Source organism: Solanum dulcamara, chromosome 10 (assembly GCF_947179165.1).
Source record: "Solanum dulcamara chromosome 10, daSolDulc1.2, whole genome shotgun sequence".
Taxonomy (NCBI): Eukaryota; Viridiplantae; Streptophyta; class Magnoliopsida; order Solanales; family Solanaceae; genus Solanum; species Solanum dulcamara.
The window spans coordinates 16,509,494-16,536,463 of NC_077246.1; the positions used below are offsets into that span (position 1 = coordinate 16,509,494).

General features: G+C 36.2%; 1 protein-coding gene across 1 annotated transcript; it reads left to right on the forward strand.

Annotated features, from left to right (window-relative positions):
• The first annotated feature begins 2,543 nt into the window (after positions 1-2,543).
• On the forward strand, positions 2,544-3,101 carry LOC129869698 (secreted RxLR effector protein 161-like). The gene has a single exon (XM_055944342.1). It carries the CDS (start codon positions 2,544-2,546, stop codon positions 3,099-3,101), a length of 558 nt encoding a protein of 185 aa, XP_055800317.1.
• Positions 3,102-26,970: the final 23,869 nt, after the last annotated feature.

Consider the following 26,970-nt stretch of genomic DNA (forward strand, 5'->3'; position numbering starts at 1 on the left):
AGAGAATCAATACAAGCATCAGGATATCAACTCTGAGGAGTATCAAGCACATATGACAGGTATTGTGACTTGTTTGATGTCCCAACTAGAAGGATGTGACTGGATAGTTGATTCCGGAGCCTCTCATCATGTTACTGCAAATGAAAAAATGCTCAAGAATATTCATAGCCTGCATAATAGTAAAGGAGTAAGAATGCACCTGCCAAATGGAAGCACAGTGCCAATTACACACACAGGAAGTGTAGAACTATTTGGCCAGGAGAGAATCACAAATGTGTTATTTGTGCCTGATTTTAAATACAATCTATTATCAGTATCACAATTAACCAAAGAGCTATGTTGCTCAGTCAATTTTTTCCCTGATCACTGCATCTTTCAGGATCTATATAGTGGCAGGGTAAAGGGGATTGGTAGATTGCAGGGAGGACTGTACATTTTCCAAGGGACAGCTGAAGACTCTAATGAACAAAGCATAGAAGATATGAGGCAAGTCTATCTAGCAGATGCTGATGAAAGGTGCAGCTTGTGGCATAGAAGACTGGGCCACCCTTCCATATCCACTATGAAGACTATGGAAGAATTCCAAAATAAGATTGGCAGAAATGTACATAACAAGTATAGAATATGTCCATTAGCAAAGCAAATCAGACTACAATTTTCTATAAGCATCTCTAGAGCAAATCAGCCTTTTGAACTATTGCACCTAGATTTGTGGGGTCATTATAAAACTCCCACTTTTGACAAAAAGAATTATTTTCTCACTATTGTTGATGATCATACCAGATATACTTGGATTCATTTATTGCAGCTGAAGGCTGAAGTAATTGTAGTTTTGAAGCAATTTCTTGTCTTTGTGAATACTCAATTTAATTGCAAAGTTAAGACCATTAGGTCTGACAATGGTACTGAGTTCTTTAACTCTCAAAGTTATGAGTTGTTGCAGAGTCTAGGGATAATTCATCAGAGCAGCTGTCCTTATACACCTCAACAAAATGGGGTGGTTGAGAGGAAACACAGGCAAATCTTAGAGATGGCAAGAGCCATTAAATTTCAAGCAGCATTTCCAACAAAGTATTGTTTTTTTTGTGTTAAAACTGCAGTTTACCTTATGAACATGTTTTCATCCAGTGTGCTGAAGGGATGTACTCCTTATGAATTGCTGTATCACAGCAAGACATCCCTTGATCATCTAAGGGTACCTGGCTGCTTATGTTTTATATCTACACTGCCCAGGTCTGGCAAATTTGCTCATAGAGCCAAGGAGACTGTATTCATGGGATTTTCAGAAACACAAAAGGGCTACATTATGCTTGACTTATCTACTAACAAATTTTTTGTTAGTAGGTATGTGGTGTTTCATGAGACTAACTTTTCTTTTAGCAAACTTGCAGACTCAGAGGAGAGCACATTCCTTCAACTGAGCCATGTTGATCCTCTATATGATTCCCCTACTCCTGCTCATATTTGCCAGCCTCCACCAGTAGCAGCAAGGGAGGCACACTCAGCTGACAATGATGATGGTGATGCTACTGCAGATACAGACATCTGTTGAAGCTGAACCATTGCAAGCAGCTGAACATCCATTGCAGCATGTCAATGCTACTCCTACTGTCACTGGCAACAGACCAATCAGATTAACCAAGCAACCTGGATGGTTGAATGATTATGTTGTCAACACTAGTCAGGATCACATCTATTCTATCAGCAAGTATTTGACATATGCAGGAACATCAGAAAACTATAAAAGTTATTTAGCAAAATTCTCTGCCTTAACTGAACCAAAAAATTTCAAGGAGGCTTCAAGGGATGCAAGATGGTTGGAAGCTATGCAACAGGAGATCAAAGCCCTTGAGGATAATCATACTTGGAAGGTTGTTGATCTTCCAAGTGGTAAAAATGTAGTTAGCTCTAAATGGGTATACAAGATCAAATATAAGGCAAATGGAGAAGTAGAAAGATTCAAGGCAAGGTTGGTGGCAAAATGATACAGTCAAAAGGAATGTCTTGATTATCATGAAACCTTCTCCCTAGTGGAAAAGATGGTCACTGTAAGATCACTGATTTCACTAGCAGCCTCAAAAGGATGGAAACTTCATCAAATGGATGTATACAATGCTTTCTTGCAAGGAGATCTTTATAAAAAAGTGTATATGGAGCTACCAGAAGGGTTCAAGAGACATGGGGAGACCAAAGTGTGCAGGTTGTTGAAATCCCTATATGGCCTCAAACAGGCATCAAGACAATGGAACATCAAGTTGACTGATGCACTGATATCTAGAGGGTTCACACAAAGCCTTCATGACTACCCACTCTTCATAAGGAAGTCAGGTAACAACATTGTCATAATACTTGTATATGTAGATGATCTTCTCATCACTGGAGATAGCAGTAGCCTCATAGAAGCAGCAAAATAGATTCTGCAACATGACTTCAGAGTGAAGGACTTGTGGGAACTCAAATATTTTCTTGGCATAGAAGTTCTGAGATCACAATGTGGCATCATCCTTAATCAAAGGAAGTACACACTAGAGCTAATATCAAAAATGGGCCTAGGAGGTGTAAAACCAACTGCTACACCACTAGAATCTAGAAGCAAGTTGACCACTGTGGAATATGACAAGGCTGTTGGAGCTGAAAGAGATGAAGCTTTGGAAGAAGTTTCAAAATATCAAAGGCTGATAGGAAGACTGTTGTATGTCACCATAACTAGGCCAGACATCAGCTTTTCAGTCCAAACACTAAGTCAATTCATGCAAGAGCCTAAGACATCACACTGGGAAGCAACTATTAGAGTAGTCAGATACCTGAAAAATGCACCAGTACAAGGCCTTATTTTCAGAGAAAAACCTACACAAGAGATAACTTATTGGTGTGATTCAGATTGGGTAGCTTGCCCCAATATAATAAGATCTATCACAGGCTATGCTATTAAGTTTGGAGAGTCACTTATCTCTTGGAAGTCGAAGAAGCAGCAAACAATATCCAAGAGCTCAGCTGAAGCTGAATATAGAAGCATGACAGCTGTTGTTGCAGAGATTACTTGGCTGCTGGGCCTGTTCAGTGAGCTTGGAGTGGAAGTTCATCAGCCAGTAGTTGTTTAGAGTGATAGCAAGGCAGCAATTTAACTAGTAGCTAATCCAGTTTACCATGAGAGAACAAAGCATATTGAAATCGATTGTCACTTCATAAGGGACAAGATAAAAGAAGGTTGTAACACCCCTCAAGATTTTTCCCTAAGATTCAGACCCTTCTTGTATTCGGGTAGGGTCAAACTTGAGTATTGTAGAGCATTTGCAGGATTTAAGACGAGTCCTTGAGAAATTGAGAAGTGCTAGAGGTGATGTGGGGTCACGAAGGACCTCTAGGACCAAGCTAAGTCCAAAAGATTCATCGTGGCTAAGCTTTAGGATGAGTTCATATGAGGGGTCGACTTCTAACAATCATATCTTTTGAAAGACAACAATCTGGGTGGCCCACGACCTATCAAATTAAAGGTCGTCGAGTCTTTTTTCCAACGCCACCAAGAATGTAATTTTTGGAGTTTGGAGTCAAAAGATATGACGATCCTAAGATGAACTAGCACAATAGATATTTTCAGGCCTAGGTTGCAATTGCTGGAAAACTGGGCTTGGCGCCGCAGTGGCGCGATGCACCACTATCGCGCCAGAAATATGCCTCAGTAGTTTGGGCTCTGGCGCGGTGCGTCACTAAAAGGTGTGTAGGGTTTTTTAAGCCAATTTCCATAACCCAGAAAATACTGGCCGTGGCGTTGTAAGGGCGCGATGCGCCACTATCGCGCTAGAAACATGCCTCAGTAGTTTGGTCCTTGGCGCGGCGTGCCACTACAAGATGTGCAGGTTTTAGGCGTAATCAGCCTGGCGCTTCAAGGGCGCGACGTGCCACTATCGCGCCAGGAACATTTTTGCCTATTTTTCAGAACTTTTGAGAAGGGATAATTTGGGAATTCCCCCAAATTATACATGTATCAACCTTAGCTCATTTTGGGATCATTTTTCAATCCCTCACTCTCTCTCTAAAAAGACCTAGGAGTTTCTCTCTCTCTCTCTTCTTCTTCTTCTCCATTTCCAACAAGAAGAGTTCCAAGAGCTTCAAGGTTTGAGTTCTCCATTGAAGACCCAACCACAAAGTTTTCTTCAAGTCTTCACTAAGGTATGTAAGGCTATCCAAAATATAGGTTGAGTCCACCCATGTGCCCTACTCTTGCTTTGAGGTTAGATGTCCATGAAAAATGAAGTTTCTTGGTGTGGTTTATGTTTGAATGAGTTTTGTTCCCTATTTAATTAATGCTATATGTGTTGATTTTGTTGAGCTAAGAAGTTCCTAAAACTTTCATGTTAGTAGGAGTTGATGGAGATGACTTGTTGTTATGTTTTGTTGAACTCTTTAACCATGTGATTATGTTGCATAGAGTTGAATTATTGAGCTAAAGCCATAGAGTTGTGATGAGTCTTGAGGAAATGTCATAAATGCTTATCTAAATGAGGCTTGATTGAGTTAATTGGAGGATAGAATTGATGAGTGGACGAGGTCCTAAGTGGAACTTGCCATTATGACTTAATTGAGTTGAAATAAGAATAGAGTTGATGAGTTGGCAATGTCCCACATGAAACTAGCCATGAGGGCTTGTTTGAGATGATTGGAAGGAGTCTTATGAGCATAGAGTCATGGGAAGAGTATTGAGCACTGAGGCGGACGAGAGTATAGTCCATACTCGAACCCCAGGAACTACGCTGCCAACATAGGTAGGGATGGAACCGTTAAAGTCGGATGCTTCCCATGGGATCGAACCGTTAAAGTCGGATGTTTCCCATTTATTAGTCCTAAAATGATAGAACTTGACTAATCAATGGTATCCATGATTAGGTAGGCATTCATGCCCTGGCAAGGTATGGACGGACCTGGCAACAACGTCTGATTGTTGTACTATCACCGGTTCATAGGTGATGGTTGTCGAATAAGAGAAACTCCCATTTACGTCTTGATAGTGCTCAGAGTCAGTTGAGTCTAGTGGCTTATGAGTTAGTCCCGTCTAAACTATTCTTGTTAGACTTAGGACACTTGAGTGAGTTGTCATGTATGTATGAGTTGAGACCCTGAGTTGATGTTGATGTTTCCTTGATATTTGTTTCATCCGGCCATTTTACATACTCGTACATTCTATGTACTGACGCCATTTGGCCTACATCGTTTCATGATACAGAGATAGGTACCAGAGATCATCAACTGACACTTCGTTGAAGATCCACATACACTCCCGGCTAGTTGGTGAGTCCTCATAGCTTCCGGAGGATGTTGAGCTTCCTTGTATGGTTTTGTTGTTGTTGTTTCCTTCATCTTGATTGTTGGTAGCCATGGGCTTGTCATTGACACCTCCCAGACTTTGATAGAGGCTTCATATACTAGAGTGTGGAGAGTTTGGACTGTTATTTTGGGGAGTTCTATTATACTTATTTTGTTGAGTTAAACATATTTGGCCTTCAGCCCCCATATTGTAAATATCATGTTATAATTGAGCCTTTCGTTGAGCATATATGACTAAATGATGGAGTGATTGAGCTAGGTGGTTCGCTTGAAGGTCAGAAATGACTTTCAAGTGTCGGTCACGTCTAGGGTACCCTTCCGGGGTGTGACAAAGGTATTATCAAAGCGGCATTTGTGAAGACAAATGATCAACAAGAAGACCTTATGACAAAGGGACTGAGCAGACAACAACATGTATATTTGATGGACAAGTTGGAAGTGTTGGACATCATGCACCCTCCAACTTGAGGGGGAGTATTGACATATTCTCCTAATCAGTTAGTAGTTAGTCCTAATCAGTTAGTGGTTAGTGGTGTATTGTGTATATTGTGTAGTTGGTTGTGTAAGTGTATAATTAGTTAGTTGTTAGTGTGAGCCCTACTAATTTTGTGTGGTTGTTAGTAGAGTAAGTATATGTATTAACAATGTGAAGTAGGTGAAGAACACACTTCACTTTACTCTTTCTTCCTCACAGATGAAATGAAAAATTCCCAATCTTCTCTTAAATCTCTTAGGTCATTTTCCAAAGTCATCCATATCTTTGAGCCTCCATTCCAACAAAATCAAACTTTCTACCTACTCTGTTCTGAAAGTTGGTTCAATGCAGATATGAACATTGTGTCAATTTTAATTTAGCACGACATAAGACGGGATGTAACATGTATGTAATAGAATTTATGATTCGATTATGACAATTTTGAAGTATTTTGTTGGTTTAATTGATTGATCTTTTTTTTATAAACATATGTTGTTAATGATGAAAAATAAAATCTATTTATAATATGATTATGGTAATATATCGTTAACTAATATTTCTTAATCTGACTATGGTAAAATGAATTACATAATTTTTAACGTACAAGTCAGTTTTTTTTTTGTTGGATTACAGAGTCATTTAACGATTTTTTGATTTTTTAAAAAGTTCATTTGATATTTTTTTGATTAAATTATGATTTATATGATAGATAATTGGTGTTTGGTGTTTTTGCCGTGATCTATACAAAATAGATTAACTTATAAAGTTCGTAATTCATGTCTACCGTATATATGTACTTAAAACGTTTGATATTTTTTTGTTTATTTAAATTATTTATTTTGTATCATAGTGTAATGTACGCCAAAGTTTAATCATAATGTAAACCGCCATTTAATTAAATTGACTATCTAACATATTTAGTGGTCGTTGGTAAGATTGTGGTGTATATCTTGGTGTAGGTCATATATTATTGATCATGTTGAACTGTACATTATTGTTTAACCATAATATGCATTATTTTGTATATAGTTTTTTGGTGATATAAAAAAGCTCAATCATCTATTTCGAATTTGTTTGTTAAAATTTGTGTTTAATATATTTTTTAAACTTTTCGTTGAAATTTATCACAGGAAGATATGTGGATTTCAAGATTGAAGGAGTCATTTATGATGCACACATTAATTACGATGGCGTAATTAAAATTGCGGAAAAAAAAGATTTCAATTGAATATGTTTTTGTGGTGTAAAATTATAATTTGTGTATGTATTTTAATATAATTGTTTGGTATGTTGGTATTGCTTTGTTTAAGTGTAATGATTTATAGCAGGTATGCAATTTGATTATATTTAGGTGTAAGTTATTCATTATGAATTATGATTAAAAGTGGACACCAATATTAATTCTTTCCTTTTTATAACTAAAATATATAAAATTGTAGAGAGGGAAGTAAAAAAATATTTGTCCAAAAAAATTAAAACAGAATCGAAGAGAGAGAGAGAAAGAGTGAGAGATAAATCTTTTTCCAAATAATAAGAGAGATTAAAAAAGGATAGAATTGAAGAGAAAGAGAGAGAATTTTTTTTTTTCAAAAAATAAGAAAGAAAAAAGGACGGAATTGAAGAGAGAGAGAGAGAGAGATAGATCTTTTTCCAAAAATAAGAGAGAGAAAAAAAATAATATTTTCAAAAAAAAATGTATCCAATAATAAGTGCAATTGGGATTCCAAAAGAAAAACACAATAAATCAATAAATTACGAGTCCCAAAAAATCAGCACACTATCCAAAAAAATAGTTAGTAAAAATGTGTAGACTTTAATATATTGTCATATTTGTAATAAAAAACTTAATGTTGTAAATAAAAAGGAGTATATTTTTATTTTGTAAATAAGATCTTAAACACAACATTTCATAATTTTTCCTTTTTTAGTTGAATCAGGTCTAGGTTTGAGTCGAATTAGGGTCGGATCTAGAGGGGTAAAATGAGTGAGGTGAGTTTTAAAAGGGAAAACTGTCACACCCCAAATCTATGCCCTGGATGTGGCCGTCACTTGGAAATCATTTCTGGTCCTAAGTGAACCACTTCGCCTGGCTAACTCACTCAGCGGAAGACTCAAACTCAACAAGGAATAACATCGAGTGGGAAATTCAAATGCGTCCTCATCAAACTCTAAATCAAGTTAAATACTCATTTAAAAGATAAAGTCAACTATCATAACTCAAATACTGAACATCATAGTTTTTAAAACAGACTTTGGGAAGACTAAAATGGACTCCACTCTACTCTGTCTATTAAGCCTCTACTAACTACTATGAAGGTGCCGACACAAGCCCACGTCTACCTCAATAAGGAAATAAGATGTCATAAAGCTGGGAATAAAGGAGCTTCTTGGATGCAAAGAGGTCTTACCAAAGCTATGAAACATAGATCCTCAATGGTGCGCCTGTTATTGATCTCTAACACCTGTATCTGCATCATATAACGATGCAGGTCGAATAATGTCAGTACATGAAATGCACGAGTATGTAAAACGGCGAAAGAAAACTTACATCAATACACTCAACTCAAAGAACTCAACACTGGAAATAACTCAACTCAATAAAGCATGCACTGAAGTGAATCAGTGTTTTAAAGGACATGCAACAGTAAACGCAACTCAGTATAATGAAAATATTGTACTTTTACTTCATTAGGGAGTTTCTCTAACTGAGAATCATCACTTACGAGTTATTGACGATACAACGAAGAGATGTCGTTGCCACATCCATCGATTACCTTGCCAGGGTAAAGGACATCACATCTCTGGATCATCAAAAGTCCTCTTATTTGGGACAAGATCAGAGGCTTTGCCTCTATCCTACGCTTTCTACGTAGTTTATGAGTTTGAGTTGCCTCTACTCTTATCCAAATCAGTGCTCAATACTACTCCCAAATTAGTTTATTATGCTTATATATGTCAAGTGAGTACAATAGTCAAAATACATCTCGTCTGGTCTTATTGGACTTTAAATCAATTAACTCAACTCCTCTTAAAATAGATGTTTTAAAATATATGAGTATTTATTCTCAAAATAATAATTAAGAAACTTCTCAAACTCATGTTCAAAATAATAATTAAGAGGCTTCTCAAACTCATTTAAACTCAATGCTCATCCTTTTTCAAAACTCAATAAATCTGCATAGACTTAGTTTAAATCATACTTCATTTAATGCATGAAACCATTCTCATCAACTCAAACTAAGTACATGTTAATATAATGATTATCGACTCAACTAGGATTTATGTGAATGAAACCATGAACAGAATCTCAAGAATTCAAGGTGTAGAATCAATAATAATCTCGATGTATAATTATATAGAACTTAATGATCGAAGAAACTACTCATCTAGAACTCAACTCAACTCTTTAATAATAGAATTTAGATGTAGGGCGCGTGGATGAACTCAATCCAACATTATGACTAGCCTTACATACCTGGAAATTGAAGAACAAACAAAACTTGACGAACGGAAGTTGAACGCTTGAACCCTAGCCTTTTTCTCCTCTCTAACCCTTGCTTTTAATTACTTCTAAGTGTTAAATAAGAGTTTTAATGTATAGGGTACTGATAAGGGACTCAAAATAGTCCCAAAACATCAAGGTTTTGGTTTGAAAAGGGTGAAAAAAGACCAAACTACCCTTCATTAAAGTCTGATCGGAGGGACCTATAAATAGACTTTTACGAATCTTCAATACCTCTACGGGTCGTAGACCCAACTCGTAAACCCTTGGTGCACAAAACACAAGCTACTGGAAATTGCACTTATCCCCTACGAGTCAAGTCTACGGGTTGTAAACATGTCTACGGCTCGTAGAAATGATTCGTATAAGACCTTCACACTTGGTCAAATATCAGACCTCATGACCTATCCTACGAGTCCATTCTACGATTCGTCAATATTCCTACGACTCATCATGTCGAGTTGTAACAAAAGTATTGAGTCTTTGTTATTCTTCATAAATCAGACATTGACCCTACGTCTCATTTCTACGAGTAGTCAAATTTCTTACGGGTCGTATATTGACTCGTAGACCCTCTCACACTTAGTTAAATTTTTCCTTCCTCAGTGCCAACCTTACGAATCCATCCTACGATTCGTAGAATCCTCTATGAGTCATAGGTCAACTCATTTAAACTAGCATAGTCTAAAAATCCTCAAATTTCCCTCGTTTTGAATTTTCAACTTTCGGGGTCTTACAATATCTTTTTCGTGGGAACATTCATCCCCATATGAAGACCAAGCTAAGGGTTTACTCAAGTCACGAATGCAATCAAGAACTCAAATACTCAGACACTCAAACATTCAAATAATCAAAATACTCAAACTCAAGAATACTCATCATACACTCAAAATCGGAATGAATATCGACTCAGAGATAGGAAAGTAAATATTACTATCAATATCGTTATTAGGAGTCACGAATAGATGGGGGTATATAGCTTTCATATCATCTTCATCTTCCCATGTAGTCTCTTCAACAAACTGATTTCTCCATAAAACTTTGACGAATGCAACCTCTTTGGTTCTCAACTTACGAACCTGGTGATCAAGGATCTAGATCGGAATCTCTTCATAAGTCAAACTCTCCCAATATTCTCAGTCGGAACAACAAGTGAAGGATCTCCCTAAATCTTCTTAAGCATAGATATGTGAAACACAAGATGAATAACTGCTAACTCTGATGGCAACTCCAACTCATAGGCTACATTACTAACCCTCTTCATAATCTGATAAGGACCAATGTAGCGGGGACTAAGCTTCCCTTTCCTCCCAAATCTCATCACACCTTTCATGGGTAAAACCTTCAAGTATACCCAATCATGCACTTTGAACTGCAAATCTCTCCTCCTAATATCAGTGTAGGATTTCTGGCGACTCTGAGCAGTTCTCAACCTCTCTTGGATGATTTTCACCTTCTCCATGGCCTGGTGAACTAAGTCTGGTCCAATCAACTCAGCTTTACAAACTTCAAACCAACCAATTGGTGATCTACATCTCCTCTCATACAGAGCTTCATACTGAGATATTTGAATACTCAAATGGAAGCTATTATTATACTCAAACTCACTAAGAGGTAAATGATCGTCCCAATTACCTTTGAAGTCAATGACACAAACTCTCAATATATCCTCTAAAGTTTGAATTGCACGCTCTGCTTGGCCGTCTGTCTGCGGATTGAAAGCAGTGCTAAGGTTCACTCTTGTACTCAAACCTTTCTGGAGCGACTTCCAAAACTGAACTCCCTTATCTGAGATGATAGACAAAGAAACCCCATGTAGTCCGATAATTTCTCAAAGATACAATCTGGCATAGTCCTCTGTGGTGTACGTAGTTTTAACAATTAAGAAATGGGATGATTTGGTCATCCTATCCACAATCACCCAAATAGAGTCATGCTGCCTGTAGGATCATGGTAAACCTGTAATGAAGTCTATATTGATTTTATCCTACTTTTATTCTTGAATCTCAATGTTCTGAGCCACACTACAAGGCCTTTTATGTTTAACTTTAACTTGTTGACATTTTAGGCACTTAGACACGAACTCTGCTATATCTCTCTTCATTCCACTCCACCAATATACTTCTTTCGAGTCATGGTACATCTTTGTAGAACCTTGATGGATGGAATACCTGGAGCTATGGGCCTCTGTCATGATTCTTTCTCGAATGCCATCAACACTTGGAACACACAACCTCCCTTGATACCTCAACACTCCATCTCCCCCTTTGAAAAAAACCATTACCTTTTGCTTGTGAACATCATCTTTCAATTGGAGGAGAATAGGATTTTGATCTTTCTTTTCTTTCACCCCAGCAACTAGAGATGATTCATCCCCATTCTGAACAATAGCACCACCCTAACTAGAGTCAATAAGTTGAAATGTGCAAGCCTATGCACCTCTTTAGCCAACTCTTTATTTCCCTCCTCCACATAGGAAGTGCTCCCCATAGATAACCTTGTAAGAGAATCAACAACCACATTAGCTTTACCTAGGTGGTAGAGGATACTCATGTCATAATCTTTGAACAATTCAAGCCATCTCCTCTGCCTCAGATTCAGCTCTTTCCGACTAAACACATATTGCAGGCTCTTGTGATCAGTAAACACATCAATATTCATGCCATAGAGATAGTGACGCCAAATCTTAAGGGCAAAAACTATGGCTGCCAACTCAAGGTCGTGAGTTAGGTAGTTCCTTTCATGAATCTTAAGCTTCGGGGAAGCATGTGCAATAATCTTACCCTTATGCATCAACACACAACCCAATCCAACTCTGGATGCATCACAATAGATAACAAAACCATTTATTCCCTCGGGTAGTGACAAAACTAGAGTAGTAGTCAACCTTGATTCCAACTCATAAAAACACTTCTCACAAGAATCAAACCATTAAAAATTTGTCTTATTTTAAGTCAATTTAGTCAAAGGCGGTGATATGGATGAGAATCTTTCAACAAATCTCCTATAATAGCAAGCCAAACCCAAGAAACTCCTTATATTAGTAAGGGATGTGGGTCTTGTCCAATTCTTAACCGCTTCAATCTTCTGTGAGTCAACTCGGATACCATCTCCAAAAATAATATAGCCTAAGTATGCCAAAGATGCAAGCCAGAACTCACATTTGGAAAATTTAGCATATAACTCCTTTTTCTCGAGAGTTTGGAGGAAACTTTTGAGCTAGTTAGCATGCTCCTCCTCATTTCTCGAATAGATTAATATGCCATCGATAACTACGATCACAAACATATCCAAATACTATTTGAACACTCGATTCATCAAGTTCATAAATGCTACAGAAGCATTAGTCAAACCAAAAGACATAACAAAAAATTAAAAATGATCATATCAGGTCCGAAAGGCGGTCTTTGGGATGTTACATTCTCTCACTTATAACTGATAATATCCTGATCTGAAGTCTATCTTTGAGAAAAAAGTGGAACCTTAAAGTTGATCAAATAAATTATCTATCTTGGAAAGAGGATACTTATTCTTAATGGTAACTTTGTTCAACTAACGATAGTCAATGCACATTATCAACGATCCATCTTTCTTTCATATGAATAGTATAGAAGCACCCCAAGATGAGACACTTGGCCTAATTTAACCCTTATCTAATAGATATTTCAATGCCGTTTCAACTCATTAGAAGCCATTCTATATGGCAGAATAAAGATAGCTTGTATATCAAGAAGGACATCAATCCCAAAGTCAATCTCACTATCAGGAGGGACTCCGAGAAGATCTTTAGGAAAAACTTTAGAAAACTCATTAACAATCGGGACAGACTTAAGTGATGGAGACTCCACACTATTATCTCTGACTCGAACTATATATTAGGTGCAACCCTTGGAGATTAACTTTCTGGACCTAAGGTATGATATGAACTTACCCTTAGGCACTGCTGGGCCATCCTTCTACTTTATGACAAGCTCTTTCGAAAACTGAAACTTGACTACTTGAGTTTTACAATCACCTGAGGCATAACAGGCATAAATCTAGTACATGCCAAGAATAATATCAAAATCAACTATGTCTAATTTGACTAAATCAACCATGGTTTCTCTATGGTAGATGGATACATGACAATCTCTATAGACCCTCTCAGCTAGAATAGGCTCACCAATAGGGGTAGTAATACTGAAAGGATCAAGAAGATGCTCAGGAAAAATCAAGAAGATGCTTAGGAAGGATCTCAAACTTATTAGCCACATATGGGGTCACAAAAGATAAGGTGGCACCCGGGTCAAGAAAATCATAGACATCAAAAGAAAAGACTCGAATCGTACTAGTGACAATATCTGGCGAGCTCTTTTGATCATGGTGATTGGCCATAGCATACAAATGGTTTGAACCTCCGCCAGTTCCTGAATTAGCACCCCTCTAATTACCTCTCTTTAGCGGTGCTGCCGATAAAGATTGGACTGCTTCCCCCATCACTCTGTCTTCTCATAGGGTATTTCCTATGAAAGGCCATACTTGTAACAATTATTTATGCCAACGCGACACTATCCCAAGTGGACCCTACCACACTTACTACATGGTGGTGCCCGCATAAGACCTTGGGCTAGACTCCCTTAGGACTAAGAACCCTGTGCTCTGAAATTCTGCATCTTCAGTTCATTCCTGTTTCTAGGTGCAGGTGCACTGGCTGATGATGGTGCTGGCCCAGATGACCTTTGCTTAAAAGATGAGCGGTTACCATTGTCGGTTCCTTGTTTGCCGGAATCATGGTTTGATGTTTTAGCCCTCTTGTTGTGAAATTGCTGCACATGAATCATCAATCTAGATATATTTATGTCTCCAATCAACATAGCAACCTTACCCTCTTTGTTCGATAGACGGGAAAGCCCTGACACAAACAAGCTCATTCTGCTCCTTATATCTGCTACCATTTCCAAAGCATAGCGGGACAACTGGGTGAACTTGAGGTCGTATTCATGTTCACTCATAAAATCCTACTTCAAGTTAAGAAATTCTCTTACCTTGGCTTCCCTTAGTTCTTGGAGAAAGAAACGTCCTAAAAAGGCCCCTTCGAACACATCCCAATATAAGAGTGGTGCATCAACTCCCCTTGTCTCCTTTCACTAGTCAAATGACACTCTTGCAATACCCTTGAGGTGATAGGTAACTAATTAAACATGCTCCTCATCAGTAATATGCATAATCCAAAACACATTCTACATCTCATACATGAAGTTCTCAGGATCTTCATTGAGTGTAGACCTAATAAACTCTAGTGGATTCATCCTTAGGAACTCATGAACTGTGGAAGTATCTGGGGCATCTTGTCGACCTGCTCCCTGTTGGCCGACATGTGCTATCATATCTTAGGCCAATATCTGGATGGAATTGCAGAATTCAACATTAGTAACATTATCGTGAGGTGTCTTCTCAATAGGTTCAGCTGGGCCCCTTGGTCCCTCAAGAATTTGGGGCTTTTGTTGGTTTCTATTTTTCCTGGTAGGACGTCAGACTACTCTTCTTAGAGGCATGATTTGAAATCGTTAAACACACGAATTAGAAAAAGATTTCATATAGTTAAACTCTATAGTACAAGGTAAAATATGAAAGAAGTAAATCAGTTCCTAAAAGTCCTGTAGCTTTCCTATAATAGATGTGGTGCACTTCACACCGATAAGAATGACTCTACTAGACCTGTCTTCATAGACACCTTAGGACTCTTGAGCTTTGGGAGCTGATACCAAGTTTACCTTAGATGTGGCTGTCACTCGAAAACCATTTCTAATCCCAAGTGAACCACTTGGCCTGACTAACTCACTCAGCGAAAGACTCAAACTCAACGAGGAGTACAATTAAGTGGGAAATTCAAATACTTACTCATCAAACTCTAAATTAAGTTAAATAATTATTTAAAATATAAGTCAAATATCATGACTCAAATACTGAATGTCATAGTTTTTAAAACAGACTATGGGAAAAATAAAAGGGGCTCCTCTACTCAGTCTATTAAGCCTCAACTAATTAGTATGAATGTGCCGAGACAAGCTCTCTAGGAAGACTAAAAGGGAATCCACTCTTCTCAGTCTATTAAGCCTCTACTAACTGCTATAAAGATGCCGAGACAAGCCCATGACTACCTCAATAAGGAAATAAGACATCATAAATTAGGGAATAAATGATCTCCTTTGGATGCAAAGAGGTTTCACCAAAGCTATGGAAGATAGATCCTTAACGGTCTGCCTATTACTGATATCTATCACCTATATATGCATTATAAAATAATGCAGGTCGAATGACGTCAATAAATGAAATGTACGAGTATGTAAAACAACGAAAGGAAATTTACATCAAGACACTTAACTTTGGAAACAACTCAACTCAATAAAGCAAACAATGAAGTGGATCAGTGTTTTAAAGGACATGCAATGGTAAACGCAACTCAGTATAATGAAAATATAGTACTTTTACTTCATTAGGGAGTTTCTCTAACTAGGAACCATCACTTTTGAACTATTGATGATACAACGAAGCGATGTCATTTTCACTTTCATCCAATGCCTTGCCGGGGTAGAGGACATCATATATCTGGATCCACATCAAAAGTCCTCTTATTTGGGACTAGAGAGGTTTTGCCTCTATCCTATGCTGGCTACGTAGTTTATAGGGTTTGAATTGCCTTTACCCAAATCAGTGCTCAATACTACTCCCAAATTAGTTTATTATGCTCATATACGTCAAGTGAGTACAATACTCAAAATACATCTCATCTAGTCGCATTGGACTTTACATCAATTAACTCAACTCCTCTCAATTCATCTCAAAATAGATGTTTTAAAATATATTAATATTTATGCTCAAAATAATAATTAAGAAACTTCTCAAACTCATACTCAAAATAATAATTAAGAGACTTCTCAAACTCATTTAAACTCAATGCTCATCCTCTTTCAAAACTCAATAAATATGCATAGACTTTGTTTAAATCATATTTCTTTTAATGCATGAAATCATTCTCATCAACTCAAAGTAAGTACATGTTAATATAATGATTATCAACTCAACTAGGGTTTATGTTAATGAAATCATGAACAGAAATCTCAAGAATTCAAGGTGTAAAATCAATAATAATCTCAATGTATAATTATATAGAACTCAATGAATGAAGAAATTACTCATTCAGAACTCAAGAAAAATAGGGCTAAAACTCAACTCAACTCTTTAATAATAGAATTTAGATGTAGGGCGCGTGGATGAACTCAATTCAACAATATGACTAGCCTACATACCTGGAAATCGAAGAACAAATGAAACTTGACGAACGAAAGTTGGACGCTTGAGCCCTAACCTCTTTCTCCTCTCCAACCCTTGCTCTCAATTACTTCTAAGTGTTAATGAGAGTTTTAGCGGATAGGGTACTGATAAGAGAATCAAAATAGTCCCAAAACATCAATATTTTGGTTTGGAAAGGGTGGGAAAAGATCAAACTACTCTTCATTAAAGTCTGTCCAGATTGACCAACAAATAACCTTCTACGAATCGTCAAAACCTCTACGGGTCGTAGACCCAACTCGTAAACCTTGGTGCACAAAACACAAGCTAGTGAAAATTGCACTTCTCTTCTACAAGTCAAGTCTATGAGTCGTATACATGTCTACGTATCATAGAAATGACTCGTAGAATACCTTCACACTTAGTCAAATATCAGACCTCATGACCCATCCTACGAGTCCATTCTACGATTCGTCAATATTCCTACGACTCATCATGTCGAGTTGTAACAAAAGTACTGAAGCTTTGTTATTCTTTAGAGATCAAACATTGATCCTACGTCTCGTTTCTACGAGTTGTCAAATTTCTTATGGGCTGTAAGATGACTCGTAGACCCTCTTACACTTAGTCAAATTTTCCCTTCCTCAGTGCCAACCTTACGAATCTATCCTACGATCTGTAGAATCTTCTACAAGTCGTAGGTCAACTTTCTTAAACTGGCACAGTCTAAAAATTCTCAAAGTTTCCTCATTTTGACTTTTCAACTTCTGGGGTCTTACAAAAACAACACAAATTTGACCAACTAGAAAAATTATTTATCTAAATTGGACTCAAACCCAATATATTTACCTTTGTTGGACCCACTGTCCATATATTTTACCAGCCTACCCGTTCCACCCTAATTATAGCGAAATGAAATTTTTCACCCTGATTTGTGGTCATTAAATTGTGCACCAACAATGCAGTTTCTTAAATTATGCAACCAACTTCTTATCTTATTCTTTTTATTTTCATTCATTGTTTATCTTCTTATTTTGGTAAATTTATGTTGTTTCTCTTTTCATCTATTTTTATTTTTGTTGTTTGATAAGATTTTCTCTTTATTTCATATTCCTTTTCTTTCTTTTTCTCATTTTCCTGATTATTTCTTTATTCTTTGTTATTTTTCTTTCTTTTCCTTTCATTTTCTCAAATCATAATATTCTTTATTTTATTACCACAATTTAATTTCATATTTTCGGTCATTCTATATTTTATTTTTCAAATTTATTTGTGTTTAATTTTTCTCATTTCATTTAAGAAATTAATTTTTTTATTTTTTATTAATGATACCATCATATTATCTATATATTGTCATGCTATGATTTTTATTAGTTGTTTATTTTTGTCCCTTTTTCTCCTTTTTAATAATTTTTCTTGTTTTTAATTTTTCTCTTTTTATATTTTGATTTTTTAACAAAATCAAAAATAAAAACACAAAGACAAAAATATTAGATAACTACTTTAGATTAATAAAATAAAAAACAAGATTAAATTCACTAATTTATGTATAGAACTACTCATTTCTTAATGATATTATGCCAGTGTATGATATGTTGTGATGGTATCATTGAGAAATGAGTAGGTTGTACATGAATGACTATAGGAAACCTTAATGATATCATAGTAGTATATGAATATGATGTTATGATATCATTAAAGAATGAACAACTTTGTAAATACCCCTACATTATGAGATAATGTAGGCAAAAGTATGCATTAGTATGTTGGAATGTACTAAGTATGAGGGTGTGACATACAATGTAAATTATGGAATGCAAGGGTCAAGTAAAACACATGATAAGTTGGAATACGTAAAGTCATGAGGAAATCATAATTGACCAAAGCATTTAAAAATATAAATTCAAGTCATAACATACTTAAGAAATAATACATATGTGGGATAGGAACCGTAATCGATAATAAGACCATGCAAGCTATAACATGAAATTCGATGATCCCCACATCGAGAAAGGGGAGGCTACTTTGCCAAGGTAGACTCCTAATCATGAACATGTGCTATTTGTGGATCCACTAGCTAGGACAAAAAGGCAATCCTATGGTGGCACGTTGTTATGAGACAAGAGACTTTATATAAGGACCCCTTGATTTGAGCCCCTACCTCAAGTCCACATTTGGTGCTAAGTCAAATTCCACGGAATACATACATAACATAAGATCATAATTTCATATAAGAAATATAGTATATCAACAGAAATAACAACTCAAGAGAATGAGACTAAGGGATATAATTAATCTACCAATTCCCAAATGGATTACAACATAATATCGTCTAAACATGCCTCTAGGATAATCTTTGATGGGGTCTTAGGAAAAGCTTCTAGCTCTCCCAAACCAAGAAAAGTTTGTTATGACTAGGCCCTCAGTCGGGTCGTGGTTGGATCGCACCACAAAAAGAGTGAATATGGTCAATCAATGCAAGCATGTCATCACCATCATCGAAATAGGACACATACAATCCAAATAGTAACATCAAGCTAAACCATACTATCAAGGCAAATAAACTAACATGGGATCCAATCACTCCTCAAATATGGCCTCGATCAAAAAAATAGATAATTGGTAAGATGGCATAATAAGCCTACCGCTAAACAAAAGTAAAATAATGAGACATGGCTCAGAATAAGATTGTCACGACCCGAACTACGGCCAAGCCGTGACACAACAATAGGGAACTCGAAGGATCCAAAATAAGCCATGTTAGCATATATCACATACATAGGGTAAAATAAAAATTATAAGATAAAAAGAACTAACAACTCAATGGAATGGGTCTAAGGGATAGAATTACTAAATTAATGTCCGAATAGATTACATCAAAATATCGTCTAATTATGCCTTTATTCTAGAATTTGATGGGGACTTAGGATAAGATCCTAGCTCAGCTGAAACATATGGAGAAGTCATAGTAAATGACATAAAAGAAAATTCGTGTCCTCAATGAATGAGGACTCACAACCTCTTTGATAACTACAACACTCTAGCCACAAATCGGATGAAAGGCGTCTGCCCTTAAATTATGAGACAATGTAGGAAACATATGTGTTAGTACATAAAAGGTATTAAGTATGTGAGATATGCATGAACAAGTAAAGTAATGTGAGAAATATGACATATGATGCATGACCAACATAATGAACATGAAGAAGGCTTAAAAACATTAAAACACATGAAAACTTATAGCGAATGCATCATAAAACTTCATAGTAAATCTTGTATTTTTATGTTCAACTTGTGTGGGATAAGACTTTTAACCAACATCTTAAGACCATGCGATCTATAACATAGAATTCGATGTAACTCCCACATCAAAAAGAGAGAGGCTACTTTGCCAGGGTAGACTCCATGAGAAACAACTTTAACTTTGTGAGCTATATGTGGATCCATTAGCTAGGCCATCAAGGAAACCTATGTGGGCAATGTCATTTGGGACCCTAGGTTTCTACTAGGATTCCCTTGGGTAACTAACTACTTTACCAGACCGAACCCCACCTAGAATTGCTCTTGGTTCTTAGTCAATATCTCAATGAAATTCATTAAAACATGATCATAAATATCATAGGGAAATATATTAACTGACGACATATGTAGGAAATTTCCAATAGACCGTATCTCACTTTTGAAAGAGAGTCTCATCAGAAAGAATTGCTATGCTAAAAGCTCTAAGACAAGCAAATGGAAAAGCAAAAGTGGAAACATCTAGCTTTTTATGCAGAATCAGTCTTTTCTGGTACCAGCGGTTTCTGTACCTTCTTCAATGTCTTCGGCTTTCACGCCGCATCTCTTGATGAAAAGGCCAGTAAATAAAATCAACTTATCAATCCATATTTATAAAAATATTAAGAGTAGCTCATTAACTTTCGTGATTCATAGGAATCCATAAATTCGATGTGAATTGTGCTTATCATAATCTTTATATAGGATTATATGAGAATTGTACTTATCACACCATAATAACTATCTTTGATCATAATTGATCATTTTCATAACTGTCATTATTAAATCATAACCTTAACTTCATTCATAAAAACGTTTTTTTGGAAATCATTAAATTCATAATCAACTCATGAAAATCATCTTTGAACCTCAAAATCATAGTTCAGATAGGATTATGCACGAACATTCATAAATCAACTTAAAAGCATACAATTCATGTAGAAACATGCTTAAAATAATAATTGGTAACAATTAAAAATGTAATTGAAACAACCCAATGCAATTCATCAAAACTAAGTTTAATACTCTATTGAAAATTGAGGAACACATAGAGGAAACTTTGGGAATCCATGGGTGAAAGGAACCCATGGATCAATCCACACATACCTTGATTGAAATCACTTATAACTTGGAGAAGAAACCTTGATGAAAATATAAAACCCTACCTTGAAACTTGGAGAGGAACCATGAGAGAATTTAGTTCTTGCCTTAAGGAAGATTTGGATGAATACTTTTAGAATAAGGGAAAATTCAAGGAATTGGATAGATATAGGATTGAACTTAGCCATAATTGTGACTAGATTTATTGAACCAAACTTGAAAAATAACACAAATACCTTTTATTAAAACTCAAATTTCACCTCATGAGTTGAGTTTGGCAAGGTTTCATGAAAACTTAAAAGGAGAATTTAAAGAACGAACTTCATTGGTCATTGAAGGACATTGTACTAGGCATGTGGAGGGTGGAAGAATCATGTTTTGACAAAGTATGCACGCCAAAACAGCCACCACGGGCCGTGGTGTGCAATAATGGTCATGAAGAAGCTCCTCCATCTGTGAAGAAGGTTCTCAAGAAGGCTGCCAAGAAATTGGCTAAGGCTCACACAAAGGAAGCCTTAACACCAGCCGTGGTCCTCACCACTATCCATATTAGGAATCATGGTGGTGTGGCCAGCCATGAAAATTCCAAGGTAAGAAGTGACAAGGACAAGGAAAGCACCAAGAGGCAAAGCAAGGAGCAACATGGCCAAGGCATCCACCAATGGCCTCACCATGAGCTGTGGTCCTCACACAAGCCGTGGAGGGTGCCGTAGTTGGATGGAAAGTGGTCAAAGGCTAAAAAAATGACCAAGGAAGTCCTCCAATAGTCGTGGTTCCCACCACTGGCCGTTGTGTCTCCCGTCCAACACCATCCGAGTCCACAACCAATTTAGTTTCCTAGTTCGTTTAGTATTAGTTTTAGGTTTCTATAAATACCCTCTTGTGTTATACTTTTTACATGTTTTTCCTAATGTTTAAAGGCCAGAATAGATGAAAAAAACTATAATTTAGATTTTGATTCATTGATCAAAAGTTGCTGGACAGATTTTGGAGAAAGAACACACAACTCGGTTTGTTTGAGTTCTAGTTTTGTGATTTGAATCTAAATCTTGTTATTCAACTGTTAGTTTGATTTATTATTATTTGTAAGCCTTATAATACATGTATTTTTTTATTGACTTTTCCATCAAAATTATGCAAGGCTAAACCTACAACTATGGTTATGGGAACCACGATGACTTAACTAGAATAGACAAATGTAGGATTGATATTTTTGAATTGTTTTTGTATGTATTGTGATTTGTTTATTCAAAAGACTTTCTTAGTTAGTGCACACATTAAGAACTTGCCTGTATTCATTGTTTTCTCGGGAGGGGTAATTATTAGGAAAATAATATCACAAAATTTCTAAGATTCTGGCTTTGAAAGAAGAGATAAACTTCGTCTAAGTTACTGGAGACCCAAAGGAGATAGTACTCTAGGATCAAGGGCGAGGGTTGGTAAAGTATACATTCTGAGACTGGGAGAAGATGAATGAGATATGTTTAAGAAGGACCGGGAGGTGAATTATATGTTACCTAACTTCCTAGATTTTGCATGCAATACATTGATTGATATCATGAATAAGATTAGACTATTAACTTACAAGTCATGGGAAACACAATCCTACTCTAGTCTTTATATAGTTTACAACTTCAATCTTTTTTATTTGTCAGCGCATCATTATTTTGTTTCCGGAACACAACCAAACCCCCATCATTACTTTATGCATCTTTATTTTTAGGAAGTAGTAATTACATCTGAATAGTGATAGCTAATAGAACTTGTTTCAAGTTATTCCTTATGGGTTTGACCCTGACTCTTAGTTGGGTAAAATATACTTCTAATAATTGTCTATATCTCTTTCGAAAGGTGTAATTGAGCATTATCAGGAAGTCTAAGAGAGCTAGATCCACAGGGCAGTTTGCACCATCCCGAAGTGAGTTTAAGCCTCGGTTTTCTAAAAGGTCCCCTAGGCCATCATTTCCCTACTGTATAGCTAGTGCTCCACCCCAATTTTAAGGGTCTACGGGAAATTAGTTTGCGCAAAAAGGTGAAATCAAAGGTGCAAGAACATCGAGGTACTAAGAGCATAGAAGTACGAGCCAATCAAGACCTCCTCAATAACCTTGTAAACAATGTGGAAGAAATCATCTATGTGCATATAGATTTGGGACATATGCTTGTATTCGGGGTGGTACACCAGAACATATGATGAGGAATTTCCCTCAAAGGGACAAGAGTGGTATGGAACAACCTGTTAAATCATTGTTAGATTGTCATCATCAACCATTTGTTTAAGTAGGGGTTTATAGATGCCTATAGGTCATGGTAGAGTTGTTAGAGGAGCAGCTTATTCTAGTGGAGTTCTGCATCGTACATATGCCTTAGGGGATCGATAAAATTTGTAGGCTTTGCTCGATATGGTTACAAGTACATTGTCCATGTTTTTACATATTGTATATTCATTCATTGATACGGGATCTACACAATCATATGTCACTATATTTATTGCTGGAAAGTTCAAAAGAACACCAGAATTATTTGTTAAACCATTTGAAGTGCCCACATCAGTTGCCAAGTCTGTTATAGCTATAAAAGTCTATCATAATTGTATAGTTACTACTTGTGATCATGATACATTTGCTGACCTTGTTGAGTCAGAATTGGTAGATTTTCATGTTATAATGAGTCTGGATTATTTGGCTTCTTCTTATTCCACAATAGATTGCCAGTCCAAAATAATATATTTTTAATTTCCAAAAGAGCGAGTCCTTAAATGGAAAGGTAATGTTGGTGAACCAAGATATGAGTTTATTTCATATCTTAAGGAACAGTATATGATGTCCCAAGGATACAAATATCATTTAGTGAGAGTAAAAAATATAGATGTGGAGACACCAACTCTTCAATCTATTCCAATGGTAAATGAATTTCCCAATGTATCACATGAAGATCTTGCGGATTTGTCTCCTGAACAAGAAATAGAGTTTGGTATTGGTGTGATTCTAGATACTCAACCTATCTACATCCCTCAATATCGAATGGATCTGATAAAATTACGGGAGTTGAAAGAGCAATTAAAAGACTTGCTAGAAAAAGGATTCATAAGGCCTAGTATGTTCTCTTGTGTAGCACCAGTTTTATTTGTATGTAAGAAAGATGGCTTGTTGAGAATATATATTGACTACCGGTATCTAGATAAGGTAAAAATTAAGAACAAATGTCCCCTCCTTAGAATTGATGATTTTTTTAATCAATTACAAGATGCTAAGTATTTTTCAAATATAGACTCGAGGTCAGGTTATCACCAAGTGAGGGTCAAAAATAAGGATATCCCTAAGATAGTTTTTCGAACATGGTATGGTCATTTAGAGTTTTTAGTCATGCCTTTTGGGTTAGCGAATATACCAGAAACTTTTATGGATTTGATGAATAGGATTTTCAAGCCATTTTTAGATGTTTTCATGATAGTATTCATAAATAATATTTTGGTGTATTCAAGATTGGAAGAGTACCACGCTAATCACTTGAGGTAAGTGTTACAAATTCTTTGGGATCGTAAGTTGTATGCAAAGTTCTCTAAATGTGAGTTTTTGTTAAAATCTGTGGCATTCTTGTGTCATATTGTATATGATGAAGGAATAAGGAATGATACCCAAAATATAAAAGTTGTGAAGAACAGACAAAGACCTACAACACCTACGGAGGTTCATAGTTTCCTTGGGTTGGCAATTTATTATAAAATATTTTTTGAAGGATTTTCTTATATTTCTGCACCCTTAAAAATGCTAACACACAAGGAAACCAAGTTCTAATGGTGCAAGGCATGTGAAAGATGCTTCTAAGAGTTGAAGGATAAATTCACTTCTACACATGTATTGTTCCTTTTGGATGGTAGGGAGGGGTATGTGATGTATTGTGATGCTTTAGGAGTGGTCCTAGGTTATGTATTTATTTAGCATGGTAAATTAATACCTTATGCCTCAATTGCGACCACATGAAAACAATTATCCAACCCATGACTTCGAGCTAGCAGTAGTTGTATTTTCTATGAGAATATGGCACCACTACTTGTATAGAGTTCATGTCGACATATATACTAATCACAAGAGTTTGCAATATATCTTTAAACAAAAGGTCCTGAATCTAAGGCAACGAAGAAGGCTTGAGCTATGAGAAGTACATGGAAAGACAAACTATAACTAAGGATCTATACCAACTAGCTATCTTGAGGGTTCACCTTATTGAATCTCTAGATAAAGGGGTTAACATGCAAAATGCAGCAGAATCATCATTTATAGAGGAAGTGAAAGAGAAGTAGTACACAAATCCTATTCTATCATAGCTTAAGGAGAATATACAAGAACGTATGACAAAGGCATTTGAGCTTACATAAGAAGGAATACACCAGTGTCAGAATATATTATATGTACCTAATGTAGATGGACAAAGAAAGAGGATTATGGCGGAAACACATCATTCAAGATATTTTGTCCACTTAGGCTCGACTAAAATGTAGCATGAATTGAAAAAAGTATATTGGTGGAATGACATGAAGAAGAACATTGCATCATTTGTGTCTCATTGTCCAAATTATCAACCAGTTAAAGCACCAAAAGCCTGGAGGTTATATGAAGCATATAGAACTTGCAATTTGGAAGTGGAACATGACCAACGTGGATTTTATCACTAGTTTACATCGCTCATTTAGGAAGTTTGATTCCATATGGGTAATAGTTGAAAGACTAACCAAATCAGTGCACTTCTTGCTAGTCAAGACTACTTATAAGGTTGAAGAGTATGCAAAATTATATATGAAAGAGATATTTGGCTACATGGAGTACCCATAGCTATTCACTGTAAAGTTTTGGAAGTCATTTCAAAAGAGTTTGGGAACACATTTGAATTTACTCATAATCTTTTATCATCAAACGGAGGTCCAAGCAGAACCCACAATCCAAACAATTGAGGATATGATTTAAGCTTGTATATTAGACTTTAAACGTAGCTGGAATGATCATTTGTCACTTATTGATTTTGCTTAATACAATAGCTACTATTCAAGTATCAAAATGTCACCCTTATGAAGGTTTATATGTAAGAAATTCAAGATCACCAATATGCTAGTTTGAAGTGGGCGAAACTGTATTATTTGGGACAGATCTTGTTCATCAAGCCATGGAAAAAATCAACGTGATACAACAGTGGCTAGCAACAGGACAAAGTCAACACAAATCATATGCAGATCTTAGAAGTAGAGGACTGGAGTTTTCCATAGAGGATTGGGTGTTTTTGAAGTTATTCCCAATGAAAGGGATAATGAAATTTGGTAAAAATGGAAAGCTAAGTCCATGCTACATAGGTACTTCTAAGATTATTTGGCTACATGGAGTACCCATAGCTATTCACTGTAAAGTTTTGGAAGTCATTTCAAAAGAGTTTGGGAACACATTTGAATTTACTCATAATCTTTTATCATCAAACGGAGGTCCAAGCAGAACCCACAATCCAAACAATTGAGGATATGATTTAAGCTTGTATATTAGACTTTAAACGTAGCTGGAATGATCATTTGTCACTTATTGATTTTGCTTAATACAATAGCTACTATTCAAGTATCAAAATGTCACCCTTATGAAGGTTTATATGTAAGAAATTCAAGATCACCAATATGCTAGTTTGAAGTGGGCGAAACTGTATTATTTGGGACAGATCTTGTTCATCAAGCCATGGAAAAAATCAACGTGATACAACAGTGGCTAGCAACAGGACAAAGTCAACACAAATCATATGCAGATCTTAGAAGTAGAGGACTGGAGTTTTCCATAGAGGATTGGGTGTTTTTGAAGTTATTCCCAATGAAAGGGATAATGAAATTTGGTAAAAATGGAAAGCTAAGTCCATGCTACATAGGTACTTCTAAGATTATTAGAAGAGTTCGCCAAATTGCATATGAGTTAGAGCTACAACAAGAGCTTTCAACTATTCATACAGTGTTTCATGTCTTAATGTAATGATCTTGAGGGTGATTTTCGAAAAT